Here is a 19,276-nt window from a genome sequence, read left to right on the forward strand (position 1 = left end):
GCAAACAGTTGAGGACCTAAAAACAAATGGACAAAAAAATAAGACATTTTTCAGGTGTGCTTTCTTATTTTCACTAGGTCTTACACCTCCAAAAAACAGTGTGAGTATATCTATACTATGTTCAAAGCTTTGCAAGCCAATACTAATTGGTCTGTGTAACAGATTCCAAGGAGACAATCAGATGGAATGAACCACCTTCCCAGATGCACCTGGTGGTACAGATGAAGTGATGCAGGGAGCACAGGTGAGGGGTGTCCTTTCAAAGCAAGGAGTGAAAATAAACACCAGTTTGGTCTCACTGTGGATGCATTTTGAAATGAAATGCCAACAACAAAAAATACTTCAAAAAGAAGCAACATAACATAAAAGTGATGATTCATTCAAAAGGTTGTTTGAGGCTTATCTAAAGAGAACTATGGGTCTAAGGTAGGAAAATTTGAATATGGAAACACAAAGAGACTTATATTATGCCAAGTGCATACCAAACCTTAGAGTTTAAAGAGAAACAAGAAAAATGTGTAAAACTTTAGAGGTAGTAAAAAAGAATTATGATCTCCCTTTACCTACTCTTCTTATGAATGAGAATATTTTTAATTCCCTTAATCTAATTATAATTTATTTGTGGAAAAATCACTTTAGAGCATAAATTACTTTCCTGTTGTTCTCAAAAATCAAGGGACTGAAGAGCTACTTTGTAACAAACACATGAGTTGTTCTACTCTCCTTGGCTCATGTTATCTTTTTTCCTAATTTGGATTTTAAAGTTAGCATTCACTGGCCAGGCACTGAATGGGTTAGAGCTGTCCTGACACTCCAAGGTTGAGAGTTCCATCTCCCTCAGGGCACAAACCAGAATCAACCAATGAATGCATAAATAAGTGGAACAAATCGATGCCTCTGTCTCTCTTTCTTTCTTCCTTCCCCACCCCCTCAAATAAAAATAATTATTTTTAAAGTATTGCTCTGGCAAGTGTGGCTCCGTAGTTGGAGCATTGGCCCACACACCTAAGGGTCATGGGTTCAATTCCTGGTCAAAGGCACATACCTGGGTTGCAGGTTTGATTGCTATTCAATCGATGTGTCTCTCTCACATTGATGTTTCTTGCTGACTCCCTCCCTCTGCCTTCTCTCCCTTTCTTCCACTCTCTTAAAAATCAATGGGGGAAAAAAATCAATGGGAAAATATCCTCGGGTAAGGATAAACAAAAAATAATCTACATATATAAAAAGCCAGCGACCAGAACAAACAGTAGCTATGATGCCCACTGCAGCCAGCCAACCGGCCCAATAGGGGGCAGGACCAACCAGCCAACCTCCCGCGGCCCCTCCCCCCAGCTGGCCCCACCCCCGATTGGCCTCCCCATCCCGATTGGGGCGGGGGCAGCCGGCCCACCTCCACCTCCCACAGCCCCCCCCCCCCCCCCGCCCTTCCGGCCAGCCGGGCCCCAATCAGGGGCAGAGCTGGTGGCCAACCTCCCACAGCCCCTCCCCCTGGCCACGATCAGCCCCAATCGGGGCAGGCCGGCCAAACCCCACCCGTGCACGAATTCGTGCACCGGGCCTCTAGTAAATAAATAAAATAGTTAGCTGTAAATATGCCCTATGACACACATATGCATTCAAAAGATGAACTCCACATATTAGGAAGACAAATCTAGGAAATATAGCATATGAGAATAAAAAGAAAAGTGGGAAAAGCAATTAGGGCAATTTGGACATTAAACCTCTCATTCCTGCTCTGACATTAGCACAAAAAGAGCTCATTTATCTGGGAACCAGATCTTGGTTTCCAATACTATGCTCCAATAAAAGAACCAGGACTCCCCAGAGAAATGGCTGATTGACTCCAGGACTTGGGCAAAAAGATGTAATATGAGCCTGGAGCCAGCAAATGAGGAAGTACTACACACACACACACACACACACACACCCCAATGGGAGCATGTTAGAAGGACAGAGGGGCAGAGTTCCTGCTGGCCAAAGCTTGGAACTATCTGAGCAACAAAATAAATTGTAAGCGCGAATCCATGAGTGCCTATGGATATAAACACTTACTAAATAAATGCATACACAGGAGAAGAGGCGCCTCTCCTGTGGAGAAAAAGCCCAGGGATTTCTGTGAGACTCCTCTTGAGGTGGCGGAGTTGAACTCCCCGCCACTTACGTGTGGGCTGCACCTTGAGTGACTTAGTTTCAAAGAGTAGGAGAAAAAAAGTGCCCCTCACACCATGACAAGGACACTCTACCTCCGTGGTCGTCCCTCCAAAATCCATCAATCCAGTCAAACCATGATGCAAACAGCAGACAACCCAAACGAAGGAACAGTCTACAAAATGCCCAACCGGTGCTCTTTAACAAAGTCTGAGCAACAGCCACAGGGCAGCTAACAGACATGGGGACTAAATGTAATGTGGTGTCCTGGGTGGGATCTGGGAACAGGAAAAGAACACAGAGGAAATGACTAAAATCTGAATAAAGTTCAGAGGTGAGTAAGCAATAAATTATCAATATTCCTTCATTAGCTGTGACAAATGTACCCGGTAATGTTTAACAATAGGAGAAACTGGACACGTCAGGATACAGGGAAATTCTATACTATTTTTGCAACTGTCTCTAAATCTATACTATTCTAAAAAATAAGTTTTTCTTAAGAATTAATGGCATACATGACAATGTTGAATAAATTTGGTGTTACTCTACAAGTATAGAAGACTAAGAGCCAGGACCAAATGGAAAAATGTAACATTAATTATAAAATTAAGCAGTTCTTTATGAATAAACTGGTGACTGTGGTTTTAAAAGTTTTTTAAATGTAGGTGAGGAAATGCCATTTAAAATAGTGACTTCCAAAACTGGATGCACACCAGATTTGTTTATGTTTTTAATCAGCTGTATAATTTGTTCCATAGCAATGAGCAGTTTTCATTGTATCAGCGTAATTGCTACCATTATTAAGTACTGAGTAGTGACCATCTGCCAGGCACTATGCTAAATATCATACATAATCTCATCGAATCCTCGGAAGCACCTGATGGCACAATTTTAGGAAAGGATTCTTTCCCCAGAAGGCCAATTCTCACTGGTTGTGAGAGGTACACATTATCGAATACCTATTGTTACAGATTAGACACTCAATTAGGCTCTTTACAAATGTTATCCCATTTAATTTCCCAACAACCCCACAGGTACCATCACCATCCCTATGCTACAGAATAGGAAAAGGAGGTGCAAAGGTCACCTGTCTGCTCTGTTGGAAGTGTCTGGGCCAGACCTGCAGCCCTGATCTAACCCCAAGGCCCAGGCCCCTCCCACCTTCAGCCCATCACTCACTCCTAGGTCACGGGTACCTCTGCCCTCTCCCAGTGCAGGCACAGAGATGACCACCCTCTGTGGAATAAGAAGGTATTGCTTATCCCTGTGGAATGAGGTCCCTACCAACTTGGAAAAAACTCTTGGGGGACAGTTCAGAGATCCAGTTCTCTGGTCAGCTATAGGGCTCACAGCTTTGGTGAAAACTTTTAGCCACTCTACGTCTACATTTTCTCACCTGTAAATAAGGGGTTAGCCTGGGTAAGATGTTGAGTCTAACTAAATTCAGGCCTAGGGAGACCGAGCGTGGCTACAACGTAAATGAGGGAAAAGAGTGGGGGTTTTGTGCGCTTACTTATTTCTGAGGAGCAAATAAAAGGTGGAACTCAAATCCTCTCTCCTTCAGGTAGCTACTTTCCTTCCCTACCAACTACAAGAACACCACCACCTTGCCTTCCCTGGACCATTTACTGTTGCTCGAACAGAGCATCATCGGGCCAGCCCGGTGTCCCCTTCATTCAACAATGGCCACTGGACGAGTGTTGAAGAAGAATACAGTGCTGAACAAGAGTCACACGCCTGTCCTCCTGGAGATCCGCGCACACTCACGGATTTAAAGTACAGTTCTGAATCACGTTACTAAGGAAGACTACAAAGCACACCAGCAGACAGGATCTAGCGCCAAGCCTCGAGCATTGGGGGGATGTTTAACAGTCTCTGTTAAACGTTTAAACGCAACCTGCAAGCTCTGAAGGCACTGACCGAAGACGGAAAGTGGCTGAGACAGAAGGAATGTGGAGACGATCTGAGCACAGGCTCATCTGCAACACTGACAGGCCATGATGAGCAGAGCAGAGGGGGCAGAGTGAAGCCGAGCACCCAGGGCAGCAGTCATCAGATCATACTGCGCCCCTCACCCTAAGGGAAAGGGGCAGCCAGGAGGGCAGGAAGGAGGGGCAGGACGTGAGTGAACCAAGCTTTCCCTCCAAAGTGTTGGCCACATCACCCGACACCAGTAGACGGGCATACGATACACGCAATTTTCTAACACTACTTTGACTTTTTCATACACAATTATTTCGTGACTATTTCATCTTAAAGTCAACATAAACAGCTATTCTGTCTATACTAATCACACAAGCAAAACAAATTCACCTGCCAGGAGCCAACAGAGGAGAAAGAACTGTTTACTTGAGAGAACAATGTCTTTAGGAAGTATGAAATCCTTAAAAATGACACGTTAACATCTAAGAGGAAAACACTGCCCAACCTCAAGGAGGTAAGTAAAGATACACACAAGTAAAGTTTGTCTCATGAAAAATACAACTTTCTTCTAATTAAAAACTATGTAAACTGGAAAATATTTAAATGGATCTAAAAAAATTTTTAGAAGAAAAAAATAAAAAGCTCCTATTTTTATTTTAAAAGTTTTCTTCACTAAGGAGAACATAATTGGTAACTGTGGTTGAATACATATGGCCAATGTGAAATTTACTGGAAATGTGGGGCCTAAGGTCCTGTGTATTCTAAATATAAACACCATGTACAGCTTCAGAAATGCCTCACAGCATATAATTAAAGGCAACATGTACAAAATATAGGGAATGTGGGAAAATAGTTAAAGGATGAAAACTACATTATATTTCAATCATGGGGACTCTGAGTCTCCTGAAACTGAATGTAAATTTTTATCGTATGCGTTTTTCAGATGAAGTCAACAGTCCATAGTTTTCATCAGATTCTCAAATGCAGTCTCTGGCCCAAAAACGGTTAAAAAGCACTGCCCTAGACAATTTTTACCACATATTTAGAGGGTTCCCTTTTCAAAATATCACCTCCTGACATATACTAGACACTCAAAGGATAAATGTGTTAGATGCATGACTAAATCAAACTCTATGCTCAAGCTACAAGGTTGCTTCCACACTAGCCAAGTACAGAGACAACCCTCGTCCAACCCATATACTTTACACAAAGCTGACTTTTAAAAATCACATAAATGTCAAGAAGTTAACCAAAATGAGATAGCAATTTTCAATCTTTTGTGACATGCTGTTGGTTTTATGTTTGGAATGATACTGTTCTCCACACTGCCTGTAAAAATGATTAATTAAAATAAACCAACACTTAACTTAGTAACACGTTTAATTTAGGAATAATTAGAAAAATCCTTAAATGATTCATAATCAAGGCTATAACTAAATATAATAAAAACAAAGCCATGAAAGCGGGTGAAAGAAACATTACAAGAATAAAGTTATTTTTAAGTCTGACAACAAAGTAAAGCCAAAAGAATAAGAGATTTAAGCAGAAATTTTCCAGGGATAATTTTCTTTGTGTTTATCCTAACTGAACTTTTATGAATCTATGAGCTCACAGTGTTCATCAGATTTGAAACATTTACAGCCATTATCTCTTTTTTTTTTTTTTAAATATATTTTATTGATTTTTTACAGAGAGGAAGGGAGAGAGATAGAGAGTTTAGAAACATCGATGAGAGAGAAACATCGATCAGCTGCCTCCTGCACATCTCCCACTGGGGATGTGCCCGCAACCCAGGTACATGCCCTTGACCGGAATCGAACCTGGGACCTTTCAGTCCGCAGGCCGACGCTCTATCCACTGAGCCAAACCGGTTTCGGCTAGCCATTATCTCTTAAAATACTTTTTTCCCTTCCCTTTCTCTTTAAAGAACTCCAATGACATACATGCTGTCTGGTATTATCCCACATGGCACTGACGCCCTGTACCTTTCTGTCGGGTCTGCATACTCTCTGTCCAACATTTTGCGTAGTTTCTATTGTTATGTCCACAAGTTCAATACTTTTTTCTGCAGTGTCTACTCTGTTTATAATCCCATCCCGTGTATTTGTCATTTCAGATACAGTACTTTTCATCTTTAGAGGTTTCATTTGGTCCTTTTCTTAAATATTTTTATTGATTTCAGAGAGGGAGAAGGACAGAGAGAAAGAAACATCAATGATGAGAGAGAATCACTGATAGGCTGCCTCCTGTACGCTCCCCACTGGGGATTCAAGCCAGCAACCTAGGCATGTGCCCTGACAGGGAATTGAACCGTGACCTCCTGGTTCATAGATCAACGCTCAACCACTGAGCAACATGGGCCAGGCTGGGTCTTTTTTTTTTATATCTTTTATTATTCTCCACTGTTCATGTTTTCATTTATACTTGAACATAATTCAAACTCTTTTAACAATTATTTCTTTTACTTCCAACCTATTTTACACTTCTGGAATTGTTTCTATTGACTGATTTTTCTCCCGGTTATGGGATTATCTCTTCCTGCTTATTGGCATGTCTAGTAATTTTTTGAGTAGATGTTGGACATTATGTTCTATTTGTTGATTATCTGGATATCACTGTCTTCTTTTAAGGAGTACTGGACTTGGTTTTTGCAGGCTGTTAAATTATTTCCAACTTCATTTTATCTTTTCAAGACTTGTTTTCAAGCTTCGTTAGGGTAATTCCACACGTGTAATAGTGTCGCCCTACTACTCAGATGTCAACCTTCCAAAGAGTGAATGTCCCAAGTTGTCAACACAATCAAGACTTTCCACTCTGATCACTGGGAACTCAAATGCCTCTCAGCCCCATGTGAGCTCTGAAAACCTTTAAGCTCACAGCTCCCTAGTGGCTCTTGGTTGAACCTTGTGGAATTTTCCTATGCAAGTGCATTCTGTATTCAAAGACTCATGGGGGCCTTCTACAGATTTCTGGCTTTTTCTACATCATTCCCTCATCTCCAAAACTCTACCCTCAACCTCGAACTGCCTCCCTGAACTCCAATCTGCCTTCTCAATCCAGCAAGACCACTCTGGACTGCCGGCGATTCCTCTCCTGCACCGAGTCTGGAGTAGACTCGCTGGCAGAGAGCCAGGATAATCACACCGCTCACCTCGTGTGCTTACCTGGTCTCAGGGATGACAATCATGTAAGGCCAATGTCCAATGTCTGAAAGCAGCTGTCCTATATTTGTTTATTCCAAATATCAACAAAAATAGCTTACTGTATACTACTAAATCGCAGACTTATAATTTTTTAAAACTATTTTACAATAGGATCATATAGCAGTTTCTTTAGAGAATTAAGGAGAGGTAAATTTTTGCTTAAAAACAGATTAATATAAAAAGGTAAACATCATCTCATTTTAGAGGCTGAAATATTTACAGATAGTCGAATCCAACCTATTTATTGTGTAGCAATTTAACCTCCCTGGGTCCCAGTTTCTAATTTACATAAGATCACAAAAATTCTTTGTGAACCAAATTTTTAAGGAAGAATAGAAAAGATCTAAAACTTAGGGTTTAACAGATAAAGCTGATGCCACTTAAATATCCAAATATATTAAAAAAAAAAATGACATACTTCTCAACTATAGAAGGTACCAGAAGACCAAATAAGTAACATTTTTGGCAGTTCCTCATGTGCTTGTCAGAAAAACTACACACAGTTCTACTCTCATCTCTACTGCTGAGGAGGAAAAGAAATCATTAACCAAACAAAACGCCACTACATGTTTCTGGCGTGGCTAGGACCAGTGAGAGCACTTTCTGATATCCTAGAGATGCAACGTTTCTGTTAGTGCAGGATTCAAATATTTATATTCTTTAAGGTTAGTAAACAAGCTTTTAGCACCATAATACTAAGAATGGCTATCTCACCCCTGAATAATAAATTGTGAATAATAAATTTTGGAAACTTATGGCACAGATTTATGAATAACCAAAGTAATTCATTTTAATCACCTACTATTCAAATTCTAAAAAAATTAATAGGAAAAAGCATTAGCAAACAAAAAGTCCTGAAAAGGAAGGCAATCCTATTTCTATTAAAACAAGGGTTTGAAACAGGGATCTTAAAGCAGGTTCTATATGAACTCTCCTTCAAACACCAGCTCCAGCAGGAAAGCTCTTATCAGGTATGTACGATGCAGCCCCCAGTACTGCAAAAAGGAGTAGAAATCTTGTATAAAAAGCCTGAAAGAAAGGGCACTCTTTTGTCTCTCATTAGTTCAGTAATTCTGAGAAAACAGAAGCAAACAGAGAACACAAAGGAAGAGGTCCAAGAACCAGTGAAATTATTACAGTCATGTCGGTGATGATTCATTGGCTCGACTCCTATTAATTCCATCAAAAGGTACTTACTGCCTACTATATGCATGGCTACTAGAACAAGATTCACAGTGATGTATAAATATATAAAACCCGTATTATACGCTCTTTTATAGCTTACAGCATATGTTAGCTATGATAGTTATCCATGAAAACAGTCCCACCTTTGCTTGTAACCAGACATTCAAATTAAAACAAGATAACCCTTTCTGGCCTACAAAATTAGCAAAGACTTTATGTAATACTCAAAGCTAGAAAAAGAATATTTAGTAAGGTAAGCACTATTTGTGGCCTATACATTTGTACAATCTTTCCAGGAGGAAATGTTTAATAGGTAAAATTCAACGATATCAGCTTAATATGCTATGATATGATATGAATCTTATCTAAGTCCTAAGTTCCTTAGAGATGAGACTGGACCACATAACCACCTCATGGTTAGAAGTGGATGAATTAAACCAGAGCCCAAGGCAAGTCCAGATTTAAAATTCTTCCAAGTGTTTAAACAAACTCCTTTCGAACTCTATGCTCAGGAAATGATTTTACAGGAGTGGCCAGAAGAACAAAGGGAGTTGTGTACCCTGAGGCTCACTGCAGTGCTCTCTAGGATAGTAAGAAACTGGTAACGACTTAAATGGTTCATAGTATAACCATAAAATGAAATATGATGGAGCCATTTGAAAAAATGTTTAATATTTTTACTAACATGGCAAATGCTCACAATTTGTTCAGATAATCTATCATGCCCACCTCAGCCTAAACTATGATTTAAGTCCTTCACCACTTCCTTTCACATTTATGCCTAAGGAGAGAGCATACAGAATAAAGAACCTGACTCTGAAGTATAACAGACACGAACGAGTCCTGGCTCCAGATATTCTGAACTAATACATCTCGTAACGACTCATTTTCTTCCTCTGAAAAATGCACATCTATTTCACAAGTTCACTGCAGCCACTATATAAAACATGTTACGCTACCCGGCTGGTATGGCTCAGTGGCTGAGTGTGGACCCAGGAACCAAGACGTCGCCGGTTCGATTCCGGGTCAGGGCACAAGCCCAGGTTGCAGGCTTGACCCCCAGTAGGGGGCATGCAGGAGGCAGTTGATCAATGATTACTTCTTATCACTGATGTTTCTATCTCCCTCTCCCTTCCTCTCTCTAAAAAAACAACACATATTTTAAAACAGGTTATACCACGTAAATGATGGCAACACAGACAGATGGCAGATGTACATTTATACCTATCTCTGCACCAGACCATGAATTAGGAAGTCTCCATTACCTTCTCTCTTCTCCTTAATTAGGTTATAAATTCCCTGAAAGCAGGAATTTCACATTATGCTTATATATAATAAAAATTACCACCTGCCTGAGGAGCATGAAAATATTTACAAGGTAAGTGTCGCGTGGAATGACTCTAGTAGGAAAGGGAAGCAAGGGCAGCTGACACCCTGGGACCAATGCACACAGGCAAGGAGCTCGGCACTGGGAGGGAGGGCGCACGCTCAGTGTGGATGGAGACGCCTGAGCTCTAACAGGCAAGGGGTTCAGCCGGTCTCAAGCTTAAAGCAGCCGCAAAGCTGGCCACTGTTAGTGGCAAATTTGTGTAGGAATGCAGTGTGGTCTCTTCACAAATGTGACTTTAACTGAAACACACACACCCCCTCCCCCTAATTCTAGCTAAATCTGAGGGTATGGAGATCAACTCAGAAAACTCTGGGCCTAATCAAGGCTCTTAGAGGGGCCTGGTGATAGGCAGAGCCCACGTCTATTTCACCCACCACTGGAGCCCCATGGTCTTGGCTTAGCACTGCCTGACACATGGTATGCATTTCATATGAGAGAGTCTGCAAAGAATATGAATACATAGTACAGGAGGCTGAATGGGTATGTGGGATGAAGCAGTGAGCCACTACCAACGCCTAGTCAGTACAAATAAGGCTGAGTTTTTACATTTTACTCAGTCAGGCTAATGATTCTCCCTTTTTAGTAATCGTTCCTCAATACACACGTGGTCCTTGGTTTTCTGCTAAATAACACCTAAATATTCAAAGAGCCAAGTAAAAAGAGCTTCTTTTTAAAATCTCAGTTTGGGGTTGAAGCTTCATGACAAATGTTTCTGATTGTTTCCAGAAGTATTTCTCCCCAATTTACTTCTGATGGTCCTATTTCTTCAGGTAAGTGAGCTGGGAAACAGAACAGTATACAGAAAGCAACAAAAATCCCACCACCAGTCAAAACCAGTTAATCTCTCTCTCTCACACTCACACACACACACAAACACGAACACATGCACGCACGCACACACACCAGGGAGGAATGAGTTCCCTTTTCTTTTTGGGACTGCTCTATTGAAAAAAATTTTAAATATGTATCAGTGTTTTAGAGAAAAATAAATAAATTACCTAAGGTACTCATACTCCAACCACAATTTTACTCTAAAATTAATCCTAAATTTTAAACTCATTTTTACAATCCTTGTGTTCAATGGATAAGCAACCAAGACAAGACTTACTCTTGTCTCCAGGAAGTAATACTATTTTCAAGGACGAAATACTCGGATTCTAGCCTTGTCTACCGTCTTCAAAATGCCTTTGATCATTTAGTGGATAAGTACTGTGACTGCTCTCCTGACTTAATCTCCAGAGGCAAGGGACAAAGTACAATACCATCTTTTTTTTGTAGAGCCATTCTTTTGAAATGAGAGTAACAAACCATCTGTGGGTAATTAAATAAATGTAATGGATCGTGATGAAAAATTTTCATAGAACAGAACAAGAAAAATCAGAGGGTATCAGACAATAACTACAAGGTCAAGCACCGTTTCATAAATGTTTATTTTGGTTATGCAGCATACACATGCACTGATGTAAAATATATTTCTTACTGTAGGTTACAAAGCAGACAGTTTCAATCTCACTACCACAGAACAGAAATTACCATCTTACTGCCCACTTCCACTAAAGACTGAGCACAGAAAAGAACAACAAGGTATCTAAACAGCTTTGAGCATTGGCTCCTCGTTATTTTGTGAACTTGAAATAAAGTTTTATGGGGGGAAAGTTGTGTACAGTGAGTCTGGGGGAGATTTGATCCTTTTCCCCTTTGAAAACGAACCTTTCATCACTATTCTGTCCTGTAAAGTCTAATTAATCCAGAAGATACAATATTCCACAGTTGGTCATGTGGGCCTGAGCGGACACTGGGCTGGGGAGTCAGGTGGCTGCTGAGCTCGTTGGCCTTGGACCCTAACAAGGGAGCACAGTGTGACATACAGGAGAGGGAAGCAAGAGCCGGGATCCCCAGCCATGACCTTGGGGAGCTGCAGCCTCGAGGCCAGCTTTCTCACCTCTGAAATACAAGGAATGATCCAGATGAGCTCCAAGTTCCCTGCCAGCTCTAAACTCTTATAAGGCTATGTATGAGTAATGGCTGGAAAGTTGACTAAATGAATGTTAAGCATCCTACCAACCAGAAGACTTGCATTAGTATGCACTTAATTCTTTATCTGAATTAGAAATACTTGGACATCAAAAAATTAATTCTAAATATTTTGTGAGAAAACCAATTTACATTACATTATGTTCCTACATAAAAAAGACTTTAGAATTGTTAATAGCACAATGAAAATAATGTATGTATAAATTTTCTTCCAAAATATTTCCACTGAAAGGTTAAAAGGGTTGACATTTTCACATTCCTACAAGAGCTGTCCTCTAATAAGCCCTATTCAGAACATTCTTCAGTGCAGCATTATCCTCAAATAGCCTGCTCACATGGAGAGAAAGCTCCACTGAGCCAGCCAATCTGATCACCTTCAAGTTTAGTATCCACTTCTCTCCAGAGCAGGTTTACTTCCTCTGAAATTATGCTGAAATGAAATCCACTTACGAAACACTTTGACAGAATGCCTGATATATTCTTAATAGCTTTCCCTTCTACTTATAAACACTTGGCATCCATATGATCATGAGACCAATACTTCTACTGGTGTCTGCAAAACATGACAAGTGAATGTCCTTTTAGTCAAAAACAAATTTTGAACCACGTTTCATTGTCATTTTGCCTTTGCTGCTAGTGACTAAATATCTACAGACAAACTGTACTCCATTACATGAGTGAGGTCTGTGGAAAATAAGAATGTACCTACCACACCTACTTTCTAGAGGAATAATGTTCCTTTTAAAATACAGTGGTTTCAAATATGCCTCTTAAAAAGGGAAAAGCGTGTTAACATAACATACAAGTTGTATGTTATGATTCTAAATAACAGTGCTGTTAATATAAAAGACCCATAAAGCAAGCCCTTTATTATTGTTGATGTGTTGTTTCTAATCTACAAATTCTTTTTTTTAAGATGTTGAATTGATTTTTAGAGAGAGAAAAGGAGAGGTGAAGAGAGAGAGAGAGAGAGAGAGAGAGAGAGAGAATGAATCACCAATATGGGCAAAACATAGTTTAGCTGCCTCCTGCACCCCCTTCTGGGCATGTGCCCTGACCAGGAATAGAATCCCCAACAATTTGGTACACCAGAGGATGCCCAACCAACTGAGCCACACCAGCCAGGGCTAATCTACAAATGTTACCCAGGATGAACTAAATAATTAAGAAAACGAGCTGGATATAGTCTGCTCAGATAGTTCATAGAAAATGAATTTTAAAATAAGAAAATTTGAGTTAATTTAACATTTGGCAACAACTTCTTTTTATGTAACACACTAGAGGCCCAGCGCACAAATTCGTGCATCAGTGGGGCCCCAGGGCCTTGCCTGTGGGATCGGGCCAAAACCGGCTCTCCAACATCCCCTGAGGGGTCCCAGATTGCGAAAGGGCGCAGGCCAGGCTAAGGGGACATCACTGGTGCACGATCGGGGCCAGGGAGGGACGTGGGAAGTCGGCCAGCCAGGGAGGGACTGTGGGGAGGGCTGGGGGGGGGGAGGGGGGCGGGTCCAGGGTGTGTCCAGCCCATCTCGCTCAATCCCAATTGGCCGTACCCCAGCAGCAAGCTAACCTACTGGTCAGAGTGTCTGCCCCCTGGTGGTCAGTGCACCTCATAGTGACTGGTCAACCGGTCAACTGTCTGCCCCCTGGAGGTCAGTGCATGTCATAGAGAGCGGTTGAGTGGCCTTAGCATATCATTAGCATATTATGCTTTAATTGGTTGAAAGGCTGACCGGACGACCAGACACAGCATATTAGGCTTTTATTATATAGGATGGAGTTTCAACAATTTCAATTTTAGTAACAATTCAAAGTAATGCAAAACATAATTTTTAATAGCTGCACAGACTTCCAATCTCGCTCTGAATTTTAATTTTATAACTTAAATCCAGAAGTATATATCATAATCTTTTTTGAACACGATATTCACAAGAGTAAAAAAACATTTTATGAAAGCACCAATCACTGACATCTTTGCCACACCTTGTAAGAAACTTTGCCAAATTTTTTTTTGGTGGTGGGGAAGGGAGGGTCAGGGGTGGTCTATGGGAGGGTGGAGACAGTAGGTGATCCTCTGAGATTTACCATTAGTAAAAATCTACCACTTGGGATTTTTTAAATGTTTTTAAGGGACAAGGATATAACATACCTCAAAGTAAAGCAAGAAAAGGTTGTCATAAACTAATTAAAGGAAGACTGAAGATGAAAAACAAACATGCTATAACTCAACTAATTGCGAGAAGATAGTGACAAATTAAAAACCAACACACAAATGAAAGCTTAAGAGTAAGACTACCATATGCCACTCATCCTAGAACAGTGATGGCGAACCTTTTGAGCTCAGCGTGTCAGCATTTTGAAAAACCCTAACTTAACTCTGGTGCCGTGTCACATATAGAATTTTTTGATATTTGCAACCATAGTAAAACAAAGACTTATATTTTTGATATTTATTTTATATATTTAAATGCCATTTAACAAAGAAAAATCAACCAAAAAAATGAGTTCGCGTGTCACCTCTGACATAGGTTCGCCATCACTGTCCTAGAAGAAGGGCATGCTTACAGGTTTCAAGCCAACCTCCTTGATGTGTTAACATTAGTCACAAAGATCATTCAACTAATTCCCTTGCTGGTGTCATGCTTAATCAATCAATTTCTTAATTATACTTTGGCTTTCTGCAGGCAAGGGAACACACTGATCCACCAGGTGTGGACACAGCTAAGTGGGAGCTGAAGCCCAGGACCTGGACCTGGCTTACCTTAGACTGCCAAGAAAATGCCAGGTTATAAAGACCTACAGTAGTCACTGACCAGACTTCTTTTCTGTCATCTCTTCGATTTTCTCGCTAAAGAAACAATTTCCAATGACCTACTGATCGGCACCGTGAAAGTGTCTTTGAAAGAACATACCACCTGGTCAAGTGAAAAGGCTGCAACAACAGAATGCTATGAATGAAAACATAATCACTGAAGAATGAGGAATTAAGTAACAGGAAGTTATTAAGGCAAATGTATCCAGTAAGACCTTATATCCCCATATTTCAGTAGAGCTCAAAACAAGATTTACAAGACACCAAAAGATCACAGGTGAAGGAAGTAGAAGCAACTTCTAACATGACAACTGAAGGGAACCACAAAGTCCTTCTTGAGAGACAAGTTGTCCCCATTTCAGAACATGAGGGAGCTCCTGCCATCACTGGATCTCCTGTTACTGCTGCTTCATGCTCACTGCTTCTCTGCCTAAAGCCTCCCCTCTTGCCCCCCAATTGGTATCTGCCCTTGTAATGGTCTCAAGCCTCGCCCATCACTGACGAGGCCAGGAGATTCCATAGCTGCACCGTACAGTGGGTTTCACTGGTGAGAACAGGTGACGTCCAGTGTCAACACCGAAACAAGCAGGCTCAGAGGGGACATTCAAACTGAAAGAGCGATCAAATCATCCAGGAGTGATGAGTTATTCAAATACTTTTTCCAGCAGTGAAAACCCAGGATTTTCAAACGAACTTACAAGAACCGTATTATATCAAGTAAATAATAAAGTCATTGGCTTAAAAAAAAGTTATTTAATTCCATGGAACATGTACTTTACAAGGTCAATAAATGAGAACAATGAAGCTATTTTTAACCAACATTTTAAACGGAAGGTTACAGTAGATAGAGCAGTCTTACATCAGCCTTAATATCCAAGATACGTGCAGATTCAAGAAATCACAAACAGCTGTCCTTGCACTCTCAGATCTCCCACGACTGACCCAGAAGCTTGAAAAAGAAATTATAAGGAATGTTTATTTCTAAGTTTAATCACCAACAAGAGCAACAGGCTATCCTTATAATGAATCTTTATCAAAAATAAGGACAAGAGAGAAAAAATCAGGACAAGTATCCCTGGGTGACAATAAGCAGAAAAACTATAATAGAGCACCTATCGCCTCTCAACCTGTTTTGTGTTCCTCCGTCATTGCGTAACTCGCACGTCAGCGTGCACCGAGCAGATGTTCCGGGCTGCCACCTGCTACAGTGGCACATTGGTCAACATGTGCAGGCCTGCATTCCACAAAACTGCACTCGCACGGCCTCCCTAGTCGATGGCACACTGGCATAAAGTGCAGGAACGAAGACTGCAGGCGGAGCTTGATTCTGGGCTATCCCAAAACTTGGTAGCACAAACATCCATTATTAGTCTCCAATGTGTTAAAATGTGGCGTCTAGCACATTTTGATCATGCATGTTGACCTTTTAAAAAATGTAAATAGAAGACATTCAAATGGACAGATGCAGAGCCTTTGAAGCATCCTTACTGAGAACACAGCAAGCACGCCAGAGGTCAGCTCTGAGTACTGAAGAGGCGGTGCTGACAATGCGGGTATAAGAAAACAACAGCTTTGTCCAGGAACCTGTTTCACAGATTAGCGATTGTATAATTAACTGCAATGTTGCTAAGAACAATATTTCTAAGATCTTCTTGTTCTGCACACTGCTGTTCACTTAAAGTTGGATGAAGCCCATTATCCCGACCTATTTTTATTATAACAAAGACAAAAACCTGGCTGAAAAATAAAGGCTTCTTTTTATCACTGCAAAAACAGTCATTCTGATGGCACTTCCCTCTGTCCCTTTTACTTTTACCTGCAAATGTTCACATCCATTTTATCCCAGAGAGTGGTTATTCAGAATTATAACTTCTGGTCCGCTCATTTGGGTAACGAATCACACGTGTCCATGGCGGCTAAGGGCACGGAAGGGGCAGCCAGGACCGAGTTCCCTCCTGGCTGTGAAACCTTGGACCAGACCCTAACCCTGCGCCTCAGCTTCCTCGTCTGCACAGAGAAACAACTGCGGGACCCCTCCCAGGGTTGCTGTAAGGGTTAAACGGGTTAGGCAAAGAGAGTGGCATATTTTAAGCATTTAGTAAGTATTCATTATTATTTTCAAAGAAAAACTTAAATAAGTCAAAATGTTCAAAGGCGGAATTCACTAACAAATTTATTTAATGAACTTTCTGCCCAAATCACCACTGTGAGATGTACCGGAGAGGAGCAGGGTGACGTCACATTAGCCCAGGCCCCATTCTTCAGAGAAGCGGTCCCCAAAGCCACCCACCTCGCAGCAGGGTCTGAGCCGCAGGGAAAATGAACCCCGCCGCACCCCAAAAACCTGCTCGGGCCACTGGGTCACAGCCAGCAGGAAGGGGACCCCCGCCGTCAGCTGTGCGTACAGCTACACAATCTGTTTAAGGTTTCGTTCAGCAGAAAAGGAGAAAGGCCCGACCTGCCCGATTCCTGCAATTGCAGCGCCGGCCTGGAGAGCGAGCGGGGAGGCCTCTGCACGCGCGCCCGGGACGCCGAGACCGCCAGGGGCGTCTCCACGCACCAGCACCGGCCTCGGAGCGGAGGGGGGCCCTAGGGATGGTGGGTTCCAGTTCCCGATCCGGAAAATAACAGAAAACGACCCAAAGTTCGCGAGCAGCGTGCGCACGGGGCAGAACGCAGCCGGGACTCTGGGTGCCAGGGCTCCGTCCCGGAGGCTCCTGCGGCAGCGAAGTTTCAGACAATCAACCCGACTGTCCCTGCACGTGGGAGCCAGGGCGCGGGTGCTGGGACCGCACAGCCCTCGGGATCCACACCCACCCGCTCGCCTGCAGCCCAAGGGTTGGGTGTGGGGGGTCCCGGGGGGCAGGGGAGCCCACCCGCTCGGCTGCAGAGCCTGAGGGGTGCGTGGGGGTCCCGGGGAACCGCCAGGGCGCGCCTGCTGCACGGCGCCCACTCCCCTCGGAAAGGGGCGGGGAGGCGGCGTGGGGTTCGGTCGCGATGCGAGGCTTTCGGCGCGACCCCCACGCCGAGCGCAGGTCCCGGGAGCGCGGGGCCCGCAACGCTCCGCACCCGCAGGACAGCCGCAGGCAGGGCCGCCGCGGGCGCCGGGGGGGGGGGGGTCCCTGCAGCGCCGACCGGGCGCCGGGCTGCACCCCGCCCCTCGGCCCGGCCCGGCCCGGCGCCCCGACGCTGCCCTCCGCCCGGCGGGAAGCGGGTCCCACGCCCCCTCGGCCTCCGACCGGCGCCGGGGCGGCGGCCGCACTCACCTCGCCGCGCGGCGGCTCTCGGGGTCCGGCTCGGGCTCGGGTTCCGGCGGCGGCGGCTCCTCCATGGCGGCGGCGGGGCTGACGGCGCAGGCGGGCGGGGGCACTAGCGCGGCGGCGGCGGCGGCTTCTCTCATCCGTGCACGGAGCCCCGCATGGCCGTGGCGGGCAGCGAGCGGCGGGCGGGGGGGCCGGAGCCCTGGGGTGCGGGAGGGACGGCTCCGCCTCCGCTCAGCCCGCCGCGGGGGCCACTCGCGCCGCCGCCATCTTGGGAACGGCGACTGGCCCGCGGCGCGTACGGCGGGCGGTGAGGGACAAGCCTCCGCGGGCGGCGGGGCGGGCGGGCGGGGCGGGCGGCCGGGGGGCGGGGCTTGCTGGCGGAGGGGACTGAAGGGGCGGGGCGAAGGGAGGGGCCTCGGGCGCGGCGGGGGTCGCGGCAGTTCGCCTGGGTTCACCCGGGTTCGCGCGGGGTTTGCGCACCCGGCTGTGCGCGCCGAGCCCCCAGGCGGTCAGCGTGGGGCGTGCACGGCGGGCTCTTCGTGGGGTGGGGCGGGCACGGAGCCCCCGTTGGCGTGGGGCGGGCACGGAGGCCCCGTTGGCGTGGGGCGGGCACGGAGGGTCCCCTTGGCGTGGGGCGGGCACGGAGGCCCCGTTGGCGTGGGGCGGGCACGGCGGGCTCTTCATGGGGTGGGGCGTGCACGGAGCCCCCGTTGGCGTGGGGCGGGCACGGAGGGTCCCCTTGGCGTGGGGCGGGCACGGAGGCCCCGTTGGCGTGGGGCGTGCACGGAGGGTCCCCTTGGCGTGGGGCGGGCACGGAGGGTCCCCTTGGCGTGGGGCGGGCACGGAGGCCCCGTTGGCGTGGGGCGGGCACGGAGGCCCCGTTGGCGTGGGGCGGGCACGGAGGGTTCCCTTGGCGTGGGGCGGGCACGGAGGGTCCCCTTGGCGTGGGGCGTGCACGGAGGGTCCCCTTGGCGTGGGGCGGGCACGGAGGGTCCCCTTGGCGTGGGGCGGGCACGGAGGCCCCGTTGGCGTGGGGCGGGCACGGAGGGTCCCCTTGGCGTGGGGCGTGCACGGAGGGTCCCCTTGGCGTGGGGCGGGCACGGAGGGTCCCCTTGGCGTGGGGCGGGCACGGAGGCCCCGTTGGCGTGGGGCGGGCACGGAGGCCCCGTTGGCGTGGGGCGTGCACGGAGGGTCCCCTTGGCGTGGGGCGGGCACGGAGGGTCCCCTTGGCGTGGGGCGTGCACGGAGGGTCCCCTTGGCGTGGGGCGGGCACGGAGGCCCCGTTGGCGTGGGGCGGGCACGGAGGCCCCGTTGG

At 45.3% G+C, this 19,276-nt stretch overlaps 1 protein-coding gene across 4 annotated transcripts in view; it reads right to left on the reverse strand.

Moving 5' to 3' along the window:
* The window catches only part of MAP3K4 (mitogen-activated protein kinase kinase kinase 4), an 81,358-nt gene extending 63,121 nt beyond the window's left edge, over window positions 1-18,237 (reverse strand). For all 4 annotated transcript variants that reach the window (XM_070417379.1, XM_070417377.1, XM_070417378.1 and 1 more), the window contains exon 1: window positions 17,965-18,237. In XM_070417379.1, coding sequence (XP_070273480.1) covers window positions 17,965-18,098 — 134 coding nt within the window. In that variant the 5' untranslated portion in view covers window positions 18,099-18,237. The remainder of the gene's footprint in view (window positions 1-17,964) is intronic.
* Between the last annotated feature and the right edge of the window lie 1,039 nt (window positions 18,238-19,276).

Source organism: Myotis yumanensis, unplaced genomic scaffold (genome assembly GCF_028538775.1).
Source record: "Myotis yumanensis isolate MYYU_CA2020_CCGP unplaced genomic scaffold, mMyoYum1.0.hap1 SCAF_6, whole genome shotgun sequence".
In the NCBI taxonomy this organism is placed as follows: domain Eukaryota; kingdom Metazoa; phylum Chordata; class Mammalia; order Chiroptera; family Vespertilionidae; genus Myotis; species Myotis yumanensis.